This window comes from Onychostoma macrolepis, chromosome 18, assembly GCF_012432095.1.
Source record: "Onychostoma macrolepis isolate SWU-2019 chromosome 18, ASM1243209v1, whole genome shotgun sequence".
NCBI lineage: Eukaryota > Metazoa > Chordata > Actinopteri > Cypriniformes > Cyprinidae > Onychostoma > Onychostoma macrolepis.
Window position 1 is genome coordinate 17,099,720 of NC_081172.1, and position 21,179 is coordinate 17,120,898.

Genomic DNA, 21,179 nt, shown 5'->3' on the forward strand with positions numbered 1-21,179 from the left:
ATGTATTTATAGTGATATCAAGACCGACTTCGCTTTGCCCTCTACTGGTGGCTTTCATGTACAAAAATCAATGCACAAAGATACAATAAACACATAATCCTGTGAGCTTTATTAACGGTTATTATGCATGTCCTGTAAATATCAAACAAACCGCAAATCTACAATTAGTATTTATTTTCCTTTTGTGCAAGAGTATTACAGAGAGTAACAATTTGTCATTGTCTTCTTAACAGTCACAGTCAATGGATTCAACAAGGCAAATAAAAGAAACACACACACACACACACACACACACACACACACACACACACACACACACACACCTCTAAAACAAACTTCCCTCACATCAAAGCAAATATTTAATATTAGAAACCTTTTGCTCATATTTCATACTACAAAGATCACTGTGAAAACAGACAGGAAAAACAAGTTTAAAAGATACATAAAAAAGCCTAACGTTTTAGTTTGGAATACTTTAAATAATCCAAAGCTGCGTAAGGACACCAGTTATTCAAATACATTTCTTAAAAAAAACATTTTTTGTATCTATGCAACATTACTGATTAACAACTGATACACTAACATGCAAAGTATGCATAAACAAAAGCAATACTGATAGACTGACGAATTTCCTTCCTGCTCAGTGCTGAAAAACATTAATCAAGACAAAGAATGAACCATTCCGAACAAACAAAGTCTTTTAGAGACTTTATGCATTTATGTATCAAATCCAGTTCAGTTTGTTCATACAATGAAACTGAATCCCTATTCTCAAATAAAATAGGTAGAATGCTTAGCTTTACAAGCTAAAACTCTTTTTAATGACAAGTCTATATAAACCTGCATAACCACTATTCCCAGTGAAGCGACTTTGTCATGGTGGTCTATAGAGAAAAGATGTACAGTGTGCATATTTAAAATCCCATCATAGCGGTTCATTAAACACAATTTAAAGGGAAGGAAGAAGCTTCAGAAGATTCAGATGCATTGATCGCTGTTGTCTTCTATGTTCGTGGATGCGTTCAGCAGAGTGATTTAGGCCGCACTTTTGGAAAAAGCTGCATGAGAGAGAACAAGAAGAATGAGGTTAATTGAAGACCTGCCAAACCTCACTGTCCACTGCATGCTTGTAATGGTATGAGTATTAGGACATAAATGACCTTGTATTAACTATGTAAAAATTAAGGGAATGTATGAAAGACAAAAAGGGTTGTGACATCATTTTAAACATTGCAGTGGAAGACACCAGTGAAATCTGCATAGGAAATGTTTTCATGTTAAACTCTCAGTCGTGTGGATTCCCAAATAAATCACTGTCACCTGCGAAATTTTGCAGAACAACGGTAAGTCTGTATGTACCCCTAGACCAGTGGTTCTCAACCTTTTCTTTTCTTTTTTTTTACTTAAAGGCCGCTCATTTTCTAACAAAATTATACAAAGATATTATATTATATAGATATTGTATAGACGATATTATACGAATTATACTATATTGGCTAAAACATTTCTGCTGTAATCATGAAAACGATGCTGGTTGTTTTTAAACATTTTTACTACAAGGATCTGGGAATGTTAATATATTACAAAGAATTATTCAACCACAATTCATTTTGTGATCCAGAAGCTCCAAGACTCTGATCCTGTATTTTCTTTCATTTAAACTTTATTGAAACAACCCATCTCTGGGGAAAGAAAAGAAGAAAAAAAACTAATCTTGATTTTGTGTGTTTTTAGAATTTAAATTAAGTTATTACATATTTAATTTATTAATTTCATGTCATCCCGTCCCTCCTTTTGAAGTTTGCCAAGACACTCTGTTGGAATGTTGACCCCTTGACCTCTAGCTGATCACTTCTTACCCCAAAGTAGTTGTTTGGTACGAAGCCCTCCCTGCCAAACAGTGAAGCCCACCACCAGTCCACCCCTTCAGGCTTCTTCAGGATGGTCACCATGTCCCCTTCTTTGAAGCTCAGTTCGTCTAGAGCCTGGGCAGGATATCCCCACAGAGCGTACACCACTCCACTGTTCTCTACACCCATCACTTCCTCCACACCTAAACAAAAACACGCTTAATAGTGGCTAAAGGAATTTAAACTACTTCATACAGTACAGCACTGTGCTCAAATTACTCATTGTTCATGAGTTAATAAGGGTGTATTACATGTCATCTCCACCCAATAGTTTATGAATTAGCTGACTAGTACTGACTGTTGTTTCCAACCCATATGAGACGACGATACTATTAACTCGGGAATGTATATCTCATTGTGACATGCTAAATATAATGCTGGGAGTTAACGCACATGTAGGTATTTGCCTGTAAAAACTTGTGTTGTGCCATACGGTTTACCTGTGTACACAAGTTAAGTTTGTTTACATTTTTCTCATGACATCACCCTCACCTCTCAGGAAGCTCTCACACTCTTCGAAGCCCGGGGTGTAGGGGTCACACTTCTGCGTCGCAGTGGCCCCATCGCTGTCTGTCACAGCCATCACTGCTGCTCCGTTCCGCACCAGAAACTCACACATTCTCTGGTCATTACAGGATGCAGCACAATGCAAGGGCGTCCTGGCAGTGAGACGAAAGTGAATATGTACTGTACACATATATATAAGAATTTATATATAGGCTTGTTAAATTGATCATCTCACCAGCCGTGGCTGTCTGGAGCACTAACGTTGGCCCCTATCCGCACAAGGAACTCCACCACTGGGAAGTGTCCACCACAGATGGCATTGTGAAGGGCTGTGATGCCTTCATCATTAGCCTGGCTTGGGTCACTCACCTACACAGGGACACACAGGTGCACTCTTAAAATGACAAACTGAAGAATTATGTAATATTATGAAACATTTCAAATGCAAAATGCATCCTACTTGTAAGTACGTGAAAGACTTAAAGTTTTGAAAATGTCCTTATTTTTTCTAACTTATTTGTATTTTGGTTTTCAATATACATTTTTATGTCATTTTATACATGCAAAAATTTGTATTTTTGTTATTTTCATATTTATTATAATTTAAAATATTTTAGATTTAGATTTTATCTATGCTGAAGTATTATTACTATTTTTATTAAGTTTTTTAGTTTCTAGTTACAAAGGCCTCAGAACATTTTTATAAACATCACAAAATCAGTTTTTGTTCCTATTTTAGTGTACACAAGTAGTAATTTCTTAGCAACCTCAAATTTTTTTATTTAATTTTAAAATGATTTTTAGCTAGCTTATTCACTGCTAGTTTTTATTTGTTTAAATAATTTTTAAAAGATTTATATTCAAATGTAAAAGTAAAAGTAAAAACTAAATACAATAAGACTTGGTCCGTCATAATATCAGATTTTTATTACACAATTTTTTTATTTTTATTACACAATATTATTGTGATATCTACCATAATTTTGTTTTTTTTGGGGGGGGGGGGGGGGGGTTCTGTTTTATGACAGATGGCAAACAGCATTATGATGCAAAACTCCTACGTACCATATTATTATTTACAATATTACTTTATGTGCAATAATATCATAGTATTTCATTTTCATATACAGTATATATAAAGGTTATCATCAATAGTGGTATATACTGACACACCCCTACCCTGTGTTCCACTCTATTCGTTTGTGCGGTGTCTGTTTTTTTAGTGGATTATGTTGTGTGCTTTTGCCCCAGACTGAAAGTAACCCTACACCGTTCTGATGCAATTTGCCACCACCTCTAAGCAACCATAGTCCAACGTACCAACGCAGTGGGACATACCTCCTGCGCAGCCTCCTGTACAGTTTCTAACTCTCCTACTAAGGACCCATCCAACATCAGCACCAGTGGGCTCAGGTGAGCCTTACGGCTGGAGGACTTATTGGCTTTGCTGCCCTTCCGTAAGATAGAGTGAATACCCTGAAAGAGAAGAGAGATTCAAATCAAATATCCCCTTAACTGTCACTGGTCTCTACTGTATCTGTGCAATCTGTCTGCCCCTCACCTTCTGTTCAGAAGAGACCTGTATCTCTGTGATTGGTACTGAAACTATAGCTGCAGGAGATTTGGAAGTGTCTTCCCCATCTGAAGAGCTGCTACTTTCAGCAGCTGGTTCTCCTTTGACACGGATGGTCTTCCTGTTAAACAGTTTATTGATCAATTGCTTGTAATGGTTGTGCGGTTGGGTATGGGGCTGGTTGTACAGGTTCTGAGGAACTTCGACTGAGCCGCGTTTCTTCAGGGCCCTGGGGAACTCGGCCCGGATACGCATCACTTCGTCCAGGTCAGTGTCCAACTCCGCCTGTGGGGCCACCATGGGCTGCAGACGTGTGGGGCTGAGAGGGCGAGGAGGCATCTCTATGTCCTCTACTTTACCCTCTTCTTCTGGTTTCATGCCTTGGTCAGTCGAACACACAGGGCCTTCTGTTTTGTCCTGTCTCTCAAGCTCAGCATCAACATCTCCAGGGTGAAGCACTGCTTATAAGAAACAAACAAAAAAATAATAATAATAATGTTTTCAATAATTTCGCAAACACTAAGAAACAGGCACACTAATATATGCACACGCATACACACACACATACATCTATCTATAGCTATACAAGCCAAGTTCTTTGAAATGTGATCTTTTTATTAATGGTTTTGAAAACAAATGATTAATTTACAAATATTACGTTTTTGGGGAGTTGCACATGACGACATTTTAAAACTAAACTTCAACATATAATGGTCAAATTATCTAATATTGTAATATACTTACTGACCTTGACACAGTCATGAGGGTCTGCAGGGATCCACTCTATGATATAATTTCCTGATTTATTTATTTATTTTTTTCTGCATGTTGGTTGAACCACATGGTTTTGATTTGGCAGACAGTTCAAATATTAATACATATTTTAAAAAATATATACACAACACTAAATACATATTAAATATTTATTTCATGAATTTTAAAATAAATGTGTAAATGTTAATAATCAGTTTAAAAAGAAGTAATAATAGAAATAATAATACAAGACTATTCCAAACTACATAATGTTTTATTTAAATAATTAATTTGAAGATTCCTTTAATGAGTTTTTAAATTGATTTTACTGTATGTCCCAGAAAATAAAAGCATTCTCATAACATTATATATATATACGAACTGCATTTTTAATGTATTTTTGAATACATTAATAGATGCAGACCAAAAAATGTGTGTCAAGTCACTGACTCGTATACGAGTGCCTGTCGGCCTACTCATGGCTTCTGAGTGAAGGTACCTTCTCTATGGGGAGGTTGTCTTTGAGGTTGCTGAGGTTGAGGTGTCAATTTTTGCTGCAGGTACTCTCGGGGCAGGGGAAGATGCTGGTGAAAGATCTTTTGCTGGGGCTCTCCCATTGGCCCAGGGGCATATGTGCTGACAACCGTAGCGTAGCAAGGGTTTTGGAGACTCATGATGACAGAAAGCGGGATCGGCCTCTGCTTACGGATTCCAGAGCTTGCAGGTGGAATGGAGATACGGGAAATGATTGGCTGAGGGCTGTAATGTGAGCTGGTGCTTGAGGCGAGTTCAGGGGGCACTGAGATACGAGTGTTCCTCGGGAGCGAGCTGTGAGATGATGGGAGCAAACGGGACACAGTATCCTGATGAAAGAGACAGAGAAAGAAGCTATCAATCAGAGAACATGACACATTTTTCAGAATTTTTTTAAGTGATAACACAAAATGGAAGCTTATTTCTGCCACAGAATTAAAAACAATTAATTTCGTAATTGCGATCTGCTTTTTTAATGACTTTCCACTCAAAATTCAAAGTTTATATCTCCCAATTTTGACTCCCCTCTAGTATTTAACCAAGAAAAACTAAAAAAATCTCCCACTTCTGACATTTTTGCAAGGAAAAAGTAAACATTTTGAGTTATAAACTACAATATGTTGCCTGTTTCATATGGGAACTGTCTACACTTGTTTCTATTACCTGGAAAGCCTTAAAACATAATTATACACAAACATGATGTTTTTTTTCCTATTGGTTTAACAAGTCAGAGTGGTTAACCAGCTGGCAACAAACCACTATAAAGGAACTATGAGGAAAAAGGCAAATGAAAAGACATGTGGGAGATAGAAAAAAAAAAAAAAAAGGAAACAGATTTGTCCTTGAACATCTTTGGCTCAGATCCCCAATTTGATTTGTTCAGTTAATTCAACAATGACATTTTACGGTAGTAGTGCCCAGAGTGAAATTAAGACACATTAATACACAGACACCTACAAACATGTTCACACACGACACAAAGTCTGCATACCTTCTTAGCAGCAGGAGGTGCGTCCAGGTTTGATTCTTTCCAGTTGCTGTTGGATACAGATGGTCTGATCCATTCGTTCTCTACAACAAAAATAGGAAATCATGTAATTAAGAAAGAAATAATACTGAGAAAGTGACTAGACTACAGATGCTGGTTTGTGCTTAAAGTCAATCCTCTATTGCATGATGTTACCTTGTGGTAACAAACACATTGCAAGCACATGGTGATAAATGGTTAATAATGATGTATGGTTAAAATGGTTAATAATGGAGGTTTGAGTACTATCTTGGATTTTTTTTTTTTAAATATCTTGGATTTTAATAAAAGTTTATTAGTCATATGAATTGTTTGTATATTATGAAGGCTTAAATTAGTTTGCTACAAAGAAGCAATGCTAAGTGACTGAGGAATAGACTGTAGAGAATTTATCATGTTTTATGTTTATTTAGATTTTCTTTGCATTAACCATTTCAAATGTTTTCAATAGTTTTTTGTAACCTTTTACTTTTTTAGTATTTCCTTAGCATTTATGTAAAATTAAACAAATTAAGAATACTGTCATGTAGCAGTCAAAGTGAAGTCTGATACACTGAAGTTTAGTTTAATAAATGTTTCTTTATCATTTTTTATTCTGATATCAATATAAAATAGGCACTCAATTTCAATGAAAATATTTGAATGAACAGAAACTGCCTTTTAATAATTTCTTTTAATTGTCGCCTCCAGGTTTAGTAATGAGTAATGCAAATTTATGCAATCCAACGTGAGTTTAAAATGTTTTGTTCTTTTAATGCTGCTATCAAATAAGCATGAAAATTGCACAACTCACTTTCATAGGTCTGGTGAGGCTTTCTTTCATATGATGCATCCAGGTCGCTCTCATTCCACTTAGAGGGGTTCTTTTTCCTATGCATTCCTTCTTCTGAAAGAAGACAGAAGAAACGATAAGGAAACAAATGATTAACAAAACTGAGAGGCTCTACATTCTTTAATAAATTACAGCAAACACACAACTTTACTACCAACCAAAGACCTATGGATCAAACTGTACACTCATAAAAAATAAAGCTTCCAAGAGGATTTTTTTAATGCCGTTGAAGAAACATTTTGGGTTCCCCAAAGAACTTTTCAGTAAACAATTCTTAAAAGATCTATTTTTTTCGAAATGTGAAGAACATTTTAATAATCTTAAGAACAATGTGGAATGGAAAGGTTTTATGGATGTTAAAGGTTCTTCATGGAAGCATAGATACCAATAAAGAACTTTTATTTTTAAGAGTGTATATTTTTATGCATTTGAATACACTTAAATGTCAATTACCTAAGGGTCTGAATGGCTGGAAGTTGCGTGGTAGCGTACTGGCTGCTGGTTGACTAAAAAGCTGAGGAGAAGGTGCTTGATCCAACCTCGGAGACCTGGGAATCGAGGACAAGGGGCTCGCTAAGGGCTGCAGCGAGGTGCGAGATGTTTTGTTTTCATAGGTAGGGCTGGATAGCTCCCCATAGCTCAACGATCCTCTTGTGCTTCGATCTTGAGGCCTCAGCGGCATCGGTGTCATTCGTCTTATTGCATTTGGAGACATATTAGGGGGAGGCATTTGGTCGAACGAATATCGTGAATCCGAGCTGTCCTTACGGTTTATAAAAGAGGAATGCTGATGGATTAAAGGACTAGGAGATGAAGGGTTGAATTTCATACTGTCTAGGTGAGGTGCAGGAGATAATGATCGTATTGTGTCAGCAGGAGGAAGGTCCAGGTTGGATTCTTTCCTGCTGATGCCAGAATCAGAGCTCAGGCTACTCATGGAGCTCTGGGAAAAGGAGAAGCTTGTACCGATGCTCTCATTTCCATTCTTGTTTGTGCTGTACAAACTGCCATTGCCATTGCTGCTGCTCTGGGGTTTGGGGCCAGAACTCTACAACCAAAATACCAAGGAAAATATTCATACATAATGTCGGTGTCCAGATACACTAAAACAATATCTCTGCACCATCTAAAACTGCAATGTAGATAGAAACTCTGAAGGATTGTTTGACATTATTTAAAGGTGACAAATCAAAGAGACAGAAAATCTGACTTGTGCTATAATCGGGTCCCCGGTGCATCTACCAACCCAGAAAACATGAAAAAGAACAACCCAGTAAATCTTTGTAACTCGTGCATTTTAAAGGGATAGTTCACCTAAAAATTAAAATTCTGTCATTAATTGCTCACCCTCATGTCGTTCCAAACCTGTAAGACCTTTGTTCATTTTCAGAACACAAATTAAGATATTTTTGATGAATTCCGAGAGCTCTCTGACCCTCCCATAGACAGCAAGGATACTACCACGACCATGGCACAGAAACATAGTAAGGACATCGTTAAAATAGTCCATGTGACATCAGTGGTTCAACCGTAATTTTACAAAGGTACGAGAAAACTTTTTGTGCGCAAAGAAAACAAAAATAACAACTTTATTCATCAATTTGTCTCCTCCGCATCACCTTGATGCCATTTTGGAGAGTATCACATATGTAAAAAACGTATGCTGTTCTGTGTCAGCAGCACCATATGTGGATATGTTATTTACGTTGTTTATCTGAATGTAAACGACGTATCCCTGTACATACGTTGTTAACATTTGTGATACTCTCCAAAATGGTGCCAGGGGGATGAGGAGACGAATTGTTGAATAAAGTTGTTATTTATTCATTTTTGCCTTTACTGTGATAGGACCAGACATCAGGAAGCGAAGTGGGAGAGAAAGAGGGGGGCGGGATCGGGAAAAGTCCTCAAGTCAGGATTCAAACACGGGACACCCAAGGCGCAATGGAGCTGTATCTCGGCACGCAGCCCACAAGGCTATCGGTGCCAACAAAGTTGTTATTTTTGTTTTCTTTGCGCACAAAAAGTATTCTCGTAGCTTCGTAAAATTACGGTTGAACCACTGATGTCACATGGACTATTTTAACAATGTCCTTACTACATTTCTGGACCTTGATCGTATTAGGATCCTTGCTGTCTATGGAGGGTCAGAGAGCTCTCGGAATTTATCAAAAATATCTTAATTTGTGTTCTGAAGATGAACAAAGGTCTTACAGGTTTGGAACGACATGAGGGTGAGTAATTAATGACAGAATTTTAATTTTTGGGTGAACTATCCCTTTAACATAAACTTGTGTGTATTTGACAGTTTAAGCCCTGTTCTGAAAAAGGGGGCGGGGAGCAGCAGCTCATTTTCATTTAAAGAGACATTCATCAAAACAGCCTGTTTCTGCTTCCACTCAAAATAGGTATTTTCAAAATGATATAATAAGTGATCTTTGGGGTATTTTGAGCTGAAACTTCTCAGACACATGCTGAGGACACTTGAGACTTAAGCCGGGCTCACACTGTGCGATTTTTTTAAAAGTCCTTTAGGATTGTACTTGTCAGACTGTACGAACATGATGATCATGTCACACTATGGGATCTCAGTTGTCATTAATGTCAGACTGTACGACAGTCAAGACGAGTTAAAAACGGGTGCGCGCAAGAAAACTTGTCTGGAGTTTTACATTATCAACCCACACACGTCCAGTGACTGTGAACTGCATTGCACGTGGGACCAAAAAGTTGGCTGTCATGAAAAGTATACGAACGGCGGCAATACCAGTGTTTATATAAAAAAGAAACATATCAGATGAATTCCGTGAGCGGAGGACGGGAGCGCCGGAGTTTATAGCTGATAGAATAATTCTCTAGCATTAATTCTGCTCATAGCTTGCCTTGAAAAACGGAGACAGTTTGATATTCGTCGTAGGGGTAGTCACACTGCAGGACTGTGTGCCAAATCTTCTGACACTGCCAGAATTTCGTCGGAGGTGAAATTTGATCGCAATGGCCATTAATCGGCTGTCGGTGAACATGTCAAACCAGCGATCAAAGACGGATTTTAGCCTAGGATTATAGGAATCTTTTAGGATTTTAAAAATTTGTCCCAGACGACCAAAATCGCACAGTGTGAGCCGGGCTTTAGGCTATATTACATTTTGTAAAAAGGGGCTTAGAGACTTAGATTACATAACAGCATAATAGGTCTCCTTTAAAAGGCAATAATTAATTCTGTACCTCTGTAGTAGTTGTTTGCACAACAGGAGTGGCTTCTGACAGGAGAGAGCTGAATTCCCGTGAAAGCTCATCTGCTGTGGCCAAAGACGCGCTCAGTTCATCGTTGATGGACTGAACTACAACAAACACACAAACATCGTGTAAAGACCCAACAGGACGTAACAAGCCTCTCCAGACCAATGTAGAACCATATATACCATTTTGAAGACACTCAAAAATATTAGCATGCTTAGACATGTAACCATTATTGTTACTGTTGCATCATGTCCTACCCTACATCGCCTACACACTGGAATGAAACATTGCAGGTTTAATAAAATACTCACACATCAGGCTGCTGCCAAAGTTGCCCTGGGAGTTCATGGTGCTTGCGTTTCTGTTTGTGTGACCTCCAATTAATTCAACAAACAGCCTGAGTGAAAAGAAGAAAATCAGATCAATCTGGCATTGTCCATCACAACCTCTAACTGCACACCTGATTTAAATTAATTGTATCATTGTTTAGAAGTTAATGGTTTCTGACTCCATGCAGAAATATTAAAATCTATAATATATAAATACATTTTTGTTGTTTTACCAAGATAGATAGATAGATGATAGACAGACAGACAGATAGATGGATACACACACACGCACGCACACAAACAATGAAGGCTGGAATAAACATCACATGAACATTGCATTTCACAAAAGAAAAATAACAGAAAAAAACAGTAATATTATCAAATTAATGCAGCATTGTTGAACAAAAAATCTTTTAAAAATCTTACTGATCTCAAACTTTTAAATAGTAGTGTGTGTGTGTGATATGGCAGAGTGTTTGGGTAATGCATTACAAGTTACTTAGTCAGATTACTTTTGTCAAGTAAAGTAATGCATTACTTTTAAATTTACAAGAAAACCTCTGAGTTACTTTTTCAAATAAGTAATGCAAGTTACTTTGTTTTCCCATTTATTCACTGACATTCCTTCTGGTTGAGGCGTTTTCCTTTTGGTGTTAAAGGGTCTTTACTGTTGCCAAAATAAAAAAAAAATAAAAAGTTATATTTATTCAAAATAAATAAACAAGCCCAGCTCAGGTGACAAAAGTAACACAAAAGTATAATGCATTACTTTTAAAAGTAACTTTCCCCAACACTGAAGGCAGATGTGACTTCATGTGTCATGAATCATGATGATGTTATTCTGCAACTGTTAAAAAAAAATAATAAAAAAAAAACATGCCCAGCCTACTAAAACATTAACATACAGCAGGACTTGGGAGACAAGTGGACTTTTATTAAGCATTTCTTAAGCATTCCTCCAGGTCAAAAAATGCCTACATTACATTGTACACAGAGAAACACACTTTGTGATTTATGAAGTAGTCTGCTGTCCACATCTGACATCTGTTGCTGCAACCCCTACTTTATACTAGTATAATTCACTGTGTGCTAAAGGCCTTTGAATGAAGAGCGTTCAGCCCCACGCAAATGACACCAGAAACATGACTTACGACTTTCACATGCTGATTAAGCCCATGTGTCTACATGCTTACCCAACATGTGTGAAAATATAGACATGAGCACTTGTGGGACATTTAGACACACAGATACAAAGTCATGCGTATATCTGAATCACACGAGACACGTTTTGTTAGACTTTCACCCCCTAAAAAAACAGATGTTTATTAGTAATGTGTCTGTTCTTTGTGCAGTTTTCGATGAGCCAGTCAGTTCTTCTGGCTGAGTCACATACTGAGTCACCCAGCTGGCAGAATAACTTGTCCCACAAACAAGGTCAAAAGCTGCTGCAGGTTATAGAGAATTAGGTGTGAAAACACTCACTCAAAAAAAACATGCTACACCATGCCACTGTTGCCCTTTGTAATAATAATGATTTATAAGAAACATTGAGCTTATATTTGCCGAATGTTGAGTGGGGTTATATTTGTTACTATGGTTTAAATTGATTACCTGGAAGTTATTCACTTCCAGAAGATTATTTGATTCATTTTTTTAATTTGAAGCTTTCACAGAGTAATAAACTGCGTGTGTATATGCACCTTTTGTAATACACTCAAGCACAGAAGGGCACTAACTGAAGCCACTCTGTCTTGTTTGTTTTGTCTAGAATCAATAGTCTACTAACTCTTACTGGCTTATAGATTCACATTAGACAGCATGGCCTGGGTCACCTCCACAAACTCAATTCAGTTCAGTTCCTAAAGGTGACCAGATTTCTGAATTGAAAAAAAATAAAATAAAAAAATGGAGATCTTACTTGAGCAGTCAGTATATCACTGAAATTTTCAATCTTATCTTTTGAATCGAAAAACATATGGTTTTATTTTGGCCATAAATGTATAGGATCAATGACCAACTCTTTTGTCTGTCTCTAAATTTATATAAAAAGCAGTTCACACATACAATGACTTGATTACACCTACATGTTTTTAAATTCATTTTCATGAATTCCAAACCTGCTACATGCTGTCTGAATTTATACTACTAGAGTATTCAGTTTTTGAATGTCAGGGTGATACAACTGTCCTGATATCATAACGAAGAACAATGCCTTGTTAATATAATGAAAGCTTTATTAAGTTGTTTGGCATAATCATCTCTATTTTTAAAAAATAATTTATTACCAGTGCACACCCACAACCATGCGTAAGCAGCTAGTGACAGCTAGTACACGAAAATGTTATGAACGCAACTAGAAAAATAACATGAATCCGACATTAAATAATTATTTACTAATGTTATAATCTAAAGAGACAGAATTTAGTAAATAACTACAAGAACTTTTTTACATGTGCTAGCGTTCAAAAGATTGGGGTCAGCAAGATTTTTCAAAGACACAGTAAAACAGTAAAATTGTCAAGCATTATTACAATTTAAAATGTGTCTATTTTAGTATATTTTACACTGCAATCAATTCCTGTGATGGAAAAGCTGATTTTACAGCAGTCGTTATTTCAGTCTTCAGATCCGTCAGAAATCATTCAAACATTTCCTATTTTTATCAGTGTAAAAACTGCTGTTCTGCTTAATATTTGTTTTTGTCAAAGGATCGGTTCATGAATAGAAAAAAAAAAACTATTTCTTTGACAGTATTCATTTGTAACAATGTTAAAAGAATTTACAGTCCCTTTTCATAAACTTAATATATTCTTGCGGAATAAAAGTATTAATATAAAAAAAAAAAGCCAAACTTCTGAACACTACTGTATATAGAATGCAATTACCATTCATTGAGTTTCTGGTGAATTCCATACTATACAGTATGTGATGAATGATATAACGCTTCTTTTTAACAAGCATGTAGCATGTGACATTAGCACATTAAGTGTTGCTTCACTTAACGTGTTTTTCTGAACACGCAATAAAACACCAGGGACATTTCCAAGGACAGCACCAGCCAGCGACAGACGTCTAGTCTCCCTTTTCCTAAAAGCACAATAGTCTTCACCCCCCTGGTGTATCTTGATATTTGTTCTATCTATCCTCTCACATACTCTCTTTTTGTTCCCTGTCCGATCTTAATCCCTGATCTCCGCCTCTCATTCACTGCTCCGCAATCATTTGACGACTGAGAAGTTAAAGCTTTGCGTGACTGATAATTTAGCACTTTTGTTGCAGAGCCGTTGAACTCAGGACTGGTACAGTGAATCTGGAATGTGGAGTCGAGAGTGACACAGTTTAATAATAACTCTCGTCCTGTGCTGATAAGAAGACCTAGCCCATTCAGAGCCTGGGGCGGAAACCACAAAGACTAAAAGATCAAGACAGCAGTGCTTTCTACTGATAAATTAAGGTGTGGTTACAGAAACCCTTTGCTCATGTTCTTGCTTTCTCAACCCAATTTCACAATCAGTTGTTAAGCTTGCCCTTTGCCTTGATCTGCATGATATTTATAAAAAAAAAATCAAGTTTTGATTATCTATTATATGCATCTGTATGCTGTGCAAGCAATTCATCCTTGCACGTGTGGACATGTGCTCCTCTCCTTGTACCAGTTAACCAGTTCATTTTTGTTTATTATCATTTTTACTTTAGTATTTTTTTTTTTTAAATGTAACATTTATATTTCAACCCTTTTTTGCACATATAATGTTCATCATAGCCTACATCAATACATTTACTATATTTGTTTTCAAAGCCTTCAAATTGCATTGGGCAGGATGTAGGATAACATTTTTGTTACTTAGTAATTCGTTTTATTATAACTTTAATAAATTATAATTTCTTTATTTTTATTTAATGCATTATAATTGTTTTTTTGTTTTGTTTTGTTTAGTTTTTTTGCCATTCAATTAACCAAAGAAATTAACAGATTAATTATCAAAATAATCACTAGTCAGCCCTAGATTACGGCTGAGTGTTTGAGCAGACAAGCTTCTTCTTGTAGGGGAATCATTGCAAATGGAATAATTATACAGACCAATCCCTATCTTCAGACATGACAACAAATGTTACATTTTCATGAGAATTTCATTCATCAGTATGTCATAATGAAACAACTGCTGTGAGACTGACATCATGTGATATAAATATACTGCTCAACCCAAGCTGCATTTAGATCACCACAGTTCTCCAGATGCTCAATTAAAGAGATCCAACAATGACAGTTCAGTCAGCATTTACTCACACTTAAGTCATTCTGCCTTTATTCTATGGGAAAAAAATCTATTTTGAAAGATCAGATCTGTTTTATTCATCCTTGGAAATCAGTGTTGTTTTGGACTCATTTGACTTTCATTGCATGTACAATAAATATCTTCTTTTGTGACCAACAGAAGAAAATAAGTCATACAGATTTGGAGGAACGTAAAAGTGAACTTGAGTGAACTATTCCTTTAAGTCATAATACTAATTATAAGTAACATATCTCAGACATGACACTATCTCATGGCACTGAAACCAACCACACTGTCATTGTAGACCACAAGAGTGTTTCATAGCTGATAAGAATGAATTAGAGCATGAATTCAAACAGCATGTAACAGGTTTGCAATTCATGTAGGGTCTTGCCAAAAAGGTGTAATGAATTATAACCAGCTATAAAACAGAGCAGATAGGAGTTTCATCAGATGAAGAATGAAATCTATTAAACAAATATGTGAATATTGAATATTGGCCAGTGCAAAAGCTCAGAAATTTACTCTCACAATTAAGGGATCAGCATTGATTACAAGGATATATTTAGATGACAATAAGTAGCTGTGGAGCAGTGGAGGATTTCTTCTGAAGGGAGAGCAGTTCCTTCTGTTCTCAACATCTTTTATCATGACATGGACCACTGAACGAATACAAAACACTTGGATCTTATGAGCCTCACCCCACTTTCACACTGATGCAATCCTAAAACTGTGGGCGGAATGTTCCTGTGAAAAACTTAAAAGTGAAATTTCACATAAAACTTGTGATACAATTCTGTTATAATTTTCTCACCCTCATGCTTTATTAATTATTGTGTGGAAAACTAAAGAAAATATTTTGAAAAATGTCTTTTAGCTGAATCATTGACAGTCACTGGATGTTCTTTTGAAAACATTCCACAGAAGAAAGTCAGTCAGGTTTGGAACAAAATAAGGGTGAGTAAATGATCAAATTAGTGATGCAAAATAAAACTCCCAATACTGAAAAATCTACACAGAATCAGATGCAAAATGCAAAAATCATACAGATCAGCCTATTGCATCTCCTGACACTGTTGAAATGTCAAATTATCAACTCAAAAATCAAGACATTTGATCAGATTTGCGTTAACAAGAATGGGGTGCGACTGGGTGTCAGATTAAGTTTCAGACAACGACAGCCATTACAGAACAGTCTAACAAAACCCTGTTAGTCATCCTGATACCATGGGTGGGTTTTTATGTATAAAAAAAAAAAAAAAAAAACTCACACTCTCTCTGACCTATGAAACTAGTTATTTTAGCAACTGCTGGTCGTTTTTGTGCAGCCCTGCGGCACTCTAAAGAGTCTCAAGTAACGTTTGCCTCTGGAATCTCTCAAGTCTTCAAAATTACAAGCTTAACATTCCTTGTGAATCACACAAGATATCCAAGACACAAGAAATCCACCCTGACTGCATCTAACCTTTAAAACATAAACCACAGTGCACACAATGTCTGGCTGGCATGCAATTAAACATTAATATGCAAATTGTTAGCGTTTATAAAGTGCCAGAAAACTCAGAACTAGTTGTAGCAGGATAAGACAGATATGCAGTTCAGCTGGCTCTGACAAGGTTTAGTCAAACGGTAAATCAGGTCTGTATGCTGGACTCATTCCCAACACTGCTCAGAAACGACATGAAGGTGCTCATTACTGAGTCTGACCTGTTTCAAAGCAATGTATCATATTAGAAACAGTCAACATGTTTAACCCTGTGAAGCCTTGTATGTCAGTCAGAAAAATCAGTTTACTGAAACTTTATCCAAAATATAACAGAAAAACACCTATATAAAAAGAAAGTAACATAAATAATATTTAAGTAACACCGCTAAAAACATGTAACAAAAAGCATCTGGCTTTCATCTTGACAGGCCTTATATTTTCAAGACGCTTTATGTGTTATATTCTGAAAAACACAACATACTGCAAACTACAGTATTACTGGATAAATAAAAGCTCGAATAAGCTTTTGGGAAATTCAAAGACATCATTCAGGTTGAATAATGAATAATATATTGTTCAGTGGACAGTTCAATGAGCACTGACTTCAAAAGCTCCTGCGTGGTGCGTTTTCAAGACATCTGATTTCCATTAAAGCGCTGACTCCTCCTTACTTCCTTACACAAAGGCGCCTTTAAAAACTTTCGACATAGTACACATTTTTTTTAAATAATACTTAAAAAAAAAAAAGTTGCTAAAAAGACCTAGCATAACAGACAAGACCGAGTAAGTAGCGAGCTGGACTCTCAGTGGAGACTCAAAAGCACAGTAACATAAATAGTTTTCTGTACCTTGAAAAGCTGTAATAGTTGTGAGGTTGTCGTGCCGTAAAGTCCTAGAACTTAGTCCCGCTGAGCATGGATGTGTTACATGACTAGCTGGAAATCATTTCAACGGTGCTTAACTCTTGTCTGTGAAGTCCTGAGATATTCGGTCCAGCCCACTGCTTCTGAAACCCGACCCAGGTGCTTCAGACGCACAGCTGGCGCAGGTAAACATCGCGCTCTGATGGGCGCTGAGAGATTTATTTTCTTTCTTTCTTATTGGTATCGTGATTGTTTTCATGCATTTATTTTATATCTATTTAGAATACGTTGTTTTGTAAAAATGTTCACATACTAACTTATAAATATAAACTACGTAACAAATTGGGGAATAACCTTTAAATAAAAAACAAAGGACGATTAGAGTTATCTATTTTCGTTAAATAAAACAATAATAATAAGATGAAATGAGATTCTAGATCTCATGAATATTAATATCGCGTCATTAATATTACTCAGGAGCATCGTCCACATGACGTCCTTATCCTCCCGCCTCCTCAGATGACGCATTTTCCGCCAAGATGGTTGTCGGTGCCTTTCCAATTGCAAAGCTGCTCTATCTGGGCGTACGACAATTGAGCAAACCAGTGGCTAACAGGATAAAAGCAGGCGCGCGGAGAAGCGAATTCTTTAAGAATTATATCTGCCTTCCTCCGGCTCAAGGTAAGCTGGCTTTTGGTTGTTCGTGTTTAAAGAAATGATGTCAGTCCATATGATAAGAGTGTCTGTAGGCGTAAACGTCGAGTGAACACGCAGCCAATAGCCGTTTGCTTGTCTTTGCTCTTTAGCCAATCACGACTGCTGCGATGTGGTCATTGGGTGTTTTCAACAACAGATTTACCCAGAGACCAATGAGATGCTAGAAAGAAGGTTCCCTTTAGACAAATGAGATTCGGGTTTGCTTAAAGAGGCTGGACTCAACTGTCATTGAGGTTACAGCGAGTAACTGAAAGTGCCTTTTGCTGCTTTAGTTGATCATTTGTGACCCTGGACCACAAAACCGGTCAATTTTTGGAATTTGAGATTTATACATCATCTGAAAGCTGAATAAATAAGCTGTCCATTGATGTATGGTTGGGGATACAACTATTTGAAAATCTGGAATCTGAGGGTGCAAAAAGATCAAAATATTGAGAAAATCACCCATAAAGTTGTCCAAATGAAGTTCTTAGCAATGCATGTTACTAATCAAAAATTAAGTTTTGATATATTTACGGTAGGAAATTTACAAAATATCTTCATGGAACATGATCTTTACTTATGATTTTTAGCATAAAAGAAAAATTGATCAGTTTGACCCATACAGTGTATTGTTGGCTATTGCTACAAATATGCCCGTGCTACTTATGACTGATTTTGTGATCCAGGGTCACATTTTAATATTACAAAGTAATATATAGTTATATGTCTAATACGAGCTTTTCTTTGGTTATATGTAGTCTTGTTTGTACAATATGCTTTATATCTGAATTAAATCAATTATTTCTTATATTTTAAATATAATGATGTTTTAAATACTAGTCTCTTTTAATATATTTTTTTAATATTGTACTTTTTACATGCTAGTCTCTTTTTATATATATATATTATAGCTTTCATATAGTAGTCTCTTTTAAATAATATTGTTTTTAATTTTATGTTTTTATACTGTAGTCTCTGTTATGTTGGTTTAGCATGAAGGTAAAACCTTTATTTTTATTTTTATTTTCATCTTTTTTTTTTACAGTGGATTGTTGAGCAAAATCTGTCAAGTAATTCAATGTGTGGTGCCTTTTGTTTTCTCCATAGCATATCACTGGATCGAGATGAGAACAAAGATGAGAATTATGGGTTTCCGTGGCTCCACCATCAAACCTCTGAATGAAGAGGCAGCTGCAGAGCTTGGAGCAGAGCTGCTTGGTGAAGCTATCGTTTTCATCATCGGCGGAGGTTGCATGGTGTTTGAGTACGGCCGCCAGGCCGCCAACTCCAGACGCAAGGAAGAGGAGCTCACACAATCCATTAACAGTCTTCAGACACAACTAGGAGAGCTTGCACTAGCCACGGAGACACTGGATGCCCAGATCAGAGAGGTTAATAGACTTCTGTTGTCCCTCCCAGCCGCTCCAAGTACCAAGTAACAAAATGCATCTCTAAAATACTCCCTTTCTAAGAAGGGTAAAGAGACTGATTTATGAGAACATATCAGTAGTGGTGCAACACTGCCATATATACACACACAAAGTCTTGGTTCAGCCGTCCCACACACACAAGGAAACCCCAGGCTATATAAGCGAGGAAGGAACAGAGAGTTTGTGTGTGATTGGGTGACTGGCCACCAGTATAACACTTCCAATTCGTTATTTGTTTGGTTGGATGATGCTGTTTTCAATCGAACGTTCTAGTTAATTGATGACTCTGTTAAACAATTACCAATGTTTGACCACTTACTATTCTGCTCATCAGTTTGGATGTTATTTCATAACATGTTCTTCATATAATATTCTGATTGAGTTGGGCATTCATCATTTATTAGTGCATTTGAAAATGCACTTGAATTTTCGATTACTTGAATGACAAATTCCATATAGTAAATATGGGTTTGTCTGTCAGTATTGGAAGCAGAGAGCCATCTCTGTGTGTCCTGCAAGAAAATCCCCATTGCATTAAAAGACTGCTGTGTTTAATATGGCATGTGTATATGGGTGTATATTTATGATTGTAAAATAAAGTGAAATATTCTGATGCTTGTTTTTTTTATTCTTCTTATATCTTGAATGTATTACAGTTGTGAAAATATTATGTAGTTGTGAAATTCCATTCTCAAATAATCACATGCGATTATTTGTTTTAGCACTTCAGTTTTCACTGTATTCAAGGCACAAAATTCTGTATTTGCAGAAATTTAAAAATGGAAAAAGCATTCATGTAAAAAGCTTGAGCAGTTTTGAAATACTATACAAACTATGTCTAATACATGTTTTTCTTTCTTTATATATACCCCTGACATGTTTGGATATATGTAGTTATGTTTGTACTCTTTGTTCAGTTCGATTCAATTCAAGTGTGCTTTATTGGCATGACAAAAACTATACATTTGTATTGCCAAAGCAGTTGCAGCTGGGCTGCTTACAAATAATGCATATATGTATTAACAGAAAGAAAGAAAAATAATAATATATAAAAAGTATTAAGCATGAAGTGCAAAATGAATTACTAATGTAGGTAAGTATATAAACTAGAAACAAAAAATAAGATGAGGGACTAGACAGATTTACAGAAGCAAAATGTACATCCAAGTAATATGGTTTAATATAATCTATATGTGCTGGAAACATCAGATCAGGGCAGACTGAGTGTTTTCTCTTCTATGCTGACAGGCAGACATATATTGAGCAGCAAACACACAGCAGTTCTTGTGTTCTCCTAACAGATACGCCAGTTTCTCCTGGTTTGAAAGAGTTTTAAATGTCGGATGGATCTGTTGTATTTTATCATAGAACACTGTCCGTGTATTTGGAGCATTCTGTTAGGAAGTGCAGTTCTGTTTCCATCTGATTCAGATCACAGTGTGAACACAATCTCTGCTCCGGGGGCAGCCATGTTTTTCTGTGTCCGCTGAGCCTGTATCTGGTCAACGTGCTTCTCAGTTTCTTATCTGACACTGTGTACAGATACTCTTCCATACTGTACTCTCTCTTTAGGGCTGAATAGCATTGCATTTTACTCTGTTGTTGTGTTTGGGTTTGCCAATGAATGATGTACAGGTGCTGGTCATATAATTAGAATATCATCAAAAAGTTGATTTATTTCACTAATTCCATTCAAAAAGTGAAACTTGTATATTATAT

General features: G+C 36.4%; 2 protein-coding genes across 3 annotated transcripts; one reads left to right on the forward strand and one right to left on the reverse strand.

The window, feature by feature from the left end:
• Positions 1-154: 154 nt before the first annotated feature.
• On the reverse strand, positions 155-17,451 carry ppp1r13l (protein phosphatase 1, regulatory subunit 13 like). Of its 2 annotated transcripts, none has more exons than XM_058751082.1 (13): positions 17,317-17,451; positions 10,688-10,773; positions 10,362-10,477; positions 7,590-8,184; positions 7,098-7,190; positions 6,269-6,348; positions 5,243-5,606; positions 3,979-4,448; positions 3,756-3,893; positions 2,653-2,786; positions 2,403-2,569; positions 1,860-2,053; positions 155-1,058 (listed from the first exon to the last, which is right to left on the reverse strand). In XM_058751082.1, the coding sequence occupies exons 2-13, from the start codon at positions 10,722-10,724 to the stop codon at positions 1,023-1,025; spliced, it is 2,424 nt and encodes an 807-aa protein (XP_058607065.1). In that variant the 5' UTR covers positions 10,725-10,773; positions 17,317-17,451; the 3' UTR covers positions 155-1,022. The 2 variants fall into 2 exon arrangements, with proteins under 2 accessions (XP_058607065.1, XP_058607064.1); XM_058751081.1 differs by having other exon boundaries at positions 3,979-4,451.
• Positions 17,377-20,073, forward strand: opa3 (outer mitochondrial membrane lipid metabolism regulator OPA3). Its single transcript, XM_058751090.1, has 3 exons — positions 17,377-17,516; positions 17,809-18,012; positions 19,138-20,073. The coding sequence occupies exons 2-3, from the start codon at positions 17,871-17,873 to the stop codon at positions 19,467-19,469; spliced, it is 474 nt and encodes a 157-aa protein (XP_058607073.1). The 5' UTR covers positions 17,377-17,516; positions 17,809-17,870; the 3' UTR covers positions 19,470-20,073.
• Positions 20,074-21,179: the final 1,106 nt, after the last annotated feature.